At 33.6% G+C, this 4,482-nt stretch overlaps 1 protein-coding gene across 1 annotated transcript; it reads right to left on the minus strand.

The window, feature by feature from the left end:
* Positions 1-565: 565 nt before the first annotated feature.
* On the minus strand, positions 566-1,513 carry LOC114620856 (olfactory receptor 4F3/4F16/4F29-like). Its single transcript, XM_028767023.1, has one exon. It carries the CDS (start codon positions 1,502-1,504, stop codon positions 566-568), a length of 939 nt encoding a protein of 312 aa, XP_028622856.1. The 5' UTR covers positions 1,505-1,513.
* Positions 1,514-4,482: the final 2,969 nt, after the last annotated feature.

Raw genomic sequence — 4,482 nt, forward strand, 5'->3', positions numbered from 1 at the left:
AGGTGGACAGTCAGTACATATTGTTGGCTTCTTCTTGCTCTTCCACACATACTTCACAAACCGTCTACTTGCACAGTTTAGACTCCCATGGGTTCCCTGAATACTCTAACCTTCTTCCAATACCAGAAAAGTCCCAAAAATTGGATAAGAGTGTGTGCACTCTTGCATATATGTAAATTACTTAGTTCATTGTCCAACATAAATGTTCCATAGAATATAGCCAGAAATTATAGCTCATGAAAGCATTTTCTATTAAAAATGAGAGTTTTCCATGTTCTGAAAGTCTTAAAGAAACATTTCCTTTTCTGTATGTCTAAGAGTTTGTTTCAAATTACTGCTAATCCTTAAGAATTAAAGCTCCTGATTAATATAGCCTTTGCACTGTAAATACATGGATATTTTGTCTGCATTTGGAAGAAGTTGTCCCTTCCTTATCAGAATCATACAAAATGGTACAAATGTGTTATTTGCATATATATGCAAACAAAGGTTTTCTTCAGAGATTGGCCAACCATTAATTGCCATGGTTAATTAATACTCTTCATAACGTATATTATGATAATATTCAAGAGATTTGTCTATAGCCCATTAGGTGTCTGAATACTCTCCTCATTGCTGTTTTCATTTCTTGATTCCTAAGTGTGTAGATCAAAGGGTTCAAAAAAGGAGTAACAACTCCATCAAATAGGGCCAGAAACTTATCCAGGTGTGTAGAGGAAGAAGGCCATGTATAGAAAAATATGGCAGGACCAAAGAATAAGACAACTACAGTCACATGAGCTGAAAGTGTAGACAGAGCCTTGGAGGAACCACTTGAAGAGTGTTTCAGAACAGTAAATATGATGACAATATAGGAAATTATCAATATGAAGAAGGAGGCCACAGACATGAATCCACTACTGATTGAGACCAGTAATTCCAGTCTATATGTGTCCATGCAAGCAAGTTTGATGAATTGAGGAAGGTCACAATAGAAGCTGTCCAATATATTAGGACCACAGAGAGGTAAATTTACTATGAAAACCAGTTGTATCACAGAGTGCATAACACCAACCACCCAGGCAGTAATTAAAAAGAAGATACACATCTGGGGGCTCATCATGGTCAGATAATGGAGAGGCTTACATATGGCCACATATCTGTCAAAGGCCATGGCTATGAGCAGCACCATTTCCACACCACCAATTGCATGGATGAAGAAGATTTGAATGATACAACCTCTAAAGGAAATGACTTTGTGCTTTTTGAATAAGTCATAAATCATCTTGGGTGAAGTGGCAGAAGAAATACCTACATCAATGAAGGAGAGGTTGGACAGAAGAAAGTACATAGGGGAATGTAAGTGAGGGTCAGAAGCCACAGTGAAAATTATGAGGCTGTTTCCCATCATGCTTGCCACATACAACATTGAGGATATCAGAAAGAGCAGCAGTTGGATATCCCAGGAGTTTGTGAGTCCCAAGAATACAAACTCTGATGTCACAGAATGATTCACTCTCTTCATTGGCTTTGTTATAAGTCGTACCTAAAGGAGAATCAGGGGAAGCAGTAAATTATGATAATTATATTAATAGAATGGAAGGGAAAAAATCTGAGATGTAGTAAATACTATTTGTACTTTAATGTCCCAACCAACCTAAAGACCAACACAACAAGTTCTGGATACGGCTAACTAACAGAGAGGTATAAATTTCACTCGTGCTGAAACATCACTTCACACTTTTTGAAAGTAGTATTATCAAGACTTCTAAATATAACAAGGTTTATGATTGCTTTTCTCATTTAATAGTGTGCACAGCACCTTCAGCACTATGAAAGCTAACCAATAAGGATGAAGCTTCCATGTGAATATTAGGTTGATTTTTCCAAGTTGAAACAGGGCCAAGAACTAGTGATGACAAAGGTCACAATTTGAGGAGATAATCTACTAGCGTTACTCTGTTAAATTGACACAGTATTAAACAGCCTCCTAATGGCTTATTGTTATACTCATAGATTAATGCATCTCTCAGTCCTCATCAGGGAAGCTAAGTTTTACTGTAAATGACAATTAAGAAAGAGATCCACAACTGACCACAGTGTAGACAATAAGAGACTAGAGAATTTTCAGGCTTAGAAAAGATACCTGTATCGCACTCCTCCCCTTAAGGCTCTAGAATTATTATAGAATAGGGGTAGAAAGATTTTTAAAGCTAGACATAGTGAATAAGTACAAGTAAATGGTGTTTTCAAGACTGAGAATGGCAGTTGCACATATGCATTCACACTCAAAAAGGGAGTGACACATGCACAAGACCTGAAAAAGTACAAGCCATACTAAACTTCAACATAGAAAAGAGAAGTGTTCATGATGTCCCATCCCTATCTGAGGAGCTATAGGCAATTGACAGGTGCTAGGAGAAGGAAAGTAGAAAATAATGGACAAAAACAAAACGGAAAAGAAATAGAACTTGTAATCTAGCAGGATCTAGCAATATTACTTATGGGGATATGTATACAGGAGAATTTAAATAATTATAATGAATAATTATTTCTCAATTTTTGTGTCAACATAATGTACAAGAAATCAATATATAAAAACAACCTGTGTGCACTAATAAAATCATAATGACACACACACATATCTTGAAATATTCCTCAACATTTAAAAGGTAAATTCTGTGTATTGTAATAATGTTAATAAATTTGGAAGTCATTATGGTAAGGGAAATCAAGGAGAGAGAAAAGAAAAATACTCAAGATCTCACTGAAATGTGGAATCTGAAATCATAGTCATAGAAGCAGAGAACACATTGGTAGACCATAAAATAAAAGAAATGGATTGTGGAGACAGATGAGAAGATGTTGGTCAAAAGATGCATACAGAAAGATGGGATAATTAGTTTAGGAGTATTAATTATGCATTATTTTTTACTGTAGTTAATAGCAGCATGTTGCAAGCTGGAAAAAACTGAGTAGAAATTCAAATTATTTTAGAGTAAATAAGCATGCAAGGTGATATATGTTAACTAGCCTGATTTAATTATTTCATTTTGTAAATATTTATTGACATGTCATGTAACATATATTTGTTAGTTATAACTTACTAAGATAAAGGAAAAAACAATATCACCATAGATCTTTAATAAAGTGACCACACAGAAAATTAAGTGGTTATATCTGATGGTTCTGTTCTATCCAATGTTTCTTAATTTAATATCTCACTGCTTTCCACATGTGATACAGCGATGCTTCTTATGAGATAGAAGATGGGCCATAGAGTGATGTAAGTCAGTGAACTGTCAGATCCCAATTTTATCATGCTAGACACAAAAAGGGCAGGTGTTTCAACGTTTATCCAGTTTTTTCACTATGGCAAATTCAAATGTCTGCATATGCATTCTAACATAGTCAGTGCATAAAACAGTAGGATTCAGTGAGAACCACTGCCCTGGGTTATCCAATTCATAATCTTCCAGATCAAAACTCTAAAAAGTACCATGACGTCATAGAAAATATTTTTCTTCAATTCCCTGATACAAGGATTTATCACACTATATTGCAGATGTACTTATATTTTTGTATCTAATGAAGCAACATGACAGAATAACAGAATATGGTCATTAGGTTCAAATTACCAAGATTACTTAGACCTGTGAGCTTCAGATTACCTGTCAAATACACTTAAAATAGTTTGATTTTTCTCTTAAGATCTAGGGTTAAGCAACTAAAATCATAATATATTTGTTGTGTGTATATTCTATGCATAAATATAAAATAAATGTTAACATTTCTTTAATTTACCTTTGATATCACCCAGAGTATTTGAAAAATTAATAAATAAAAAAGAAATTTTATCAGTAAGAATAGGACATCAAAATTACCAATCAAATATATATACCTCAAAATGTATTTCAATCTTTTTATCCAATAATAGGTTACACTATTCATATTATTAGTGGCAAAAGTATGAACTTCCAATAATAAATTTAATATATGTATATATTTTCATAATAGTGACTACTACTGATGTAATTCACTGATAAAATTTTCCTAAATTAGACAACAACTCTATACATGGAAGAACAGACTGTATATCCTTATCAGGTTCTCAAAATACAGAATTATAGCTTTTAAAACAGGAACAAATAAATACTAGCTGAAGAACAAAAGATGGACTTGAATTGTTAAAATCCACATGAAAATATACATGATTGTAAAACCAAAGAAGACAGGTAAAAGAGATTGGCGAAGTTCAGAAGTGAAGACAAATAAAAGAGATTGGAGGAGTTCAGAAGCGACAGGAAATATGAAATGAAAAAGGTTTCTAGATGAGACGCCAGGGTGCAGTGTTACTAAAGCCTTTACCTTGATTTACACTGAATTCAGGATCTTCCTAAACAGATTTCCAGACTTTCAATCATCATAAAGAGCAAATTTTATAATTATTTTAAAATAAATATTTCAGTTAGATGGATAGATACCACGAAAGATTGAAGAAAG

Source organism: Grammomys surdaster, unplaced genomic scaffold (genome assembly GCF_004785775.1).
Source record: "Grammomys surdaster isolate TR1022 unplaced genomic scaffold, NIH_TR_1.0 170, whole genome shotgun sequence".
In the NCBI taxonomy this organism is placed as follows: Eukaryota; Metazoa; Chordata; class Mammalia; order Rodentia; family Muridae; genus Grammomys; species Grammomys surdaster.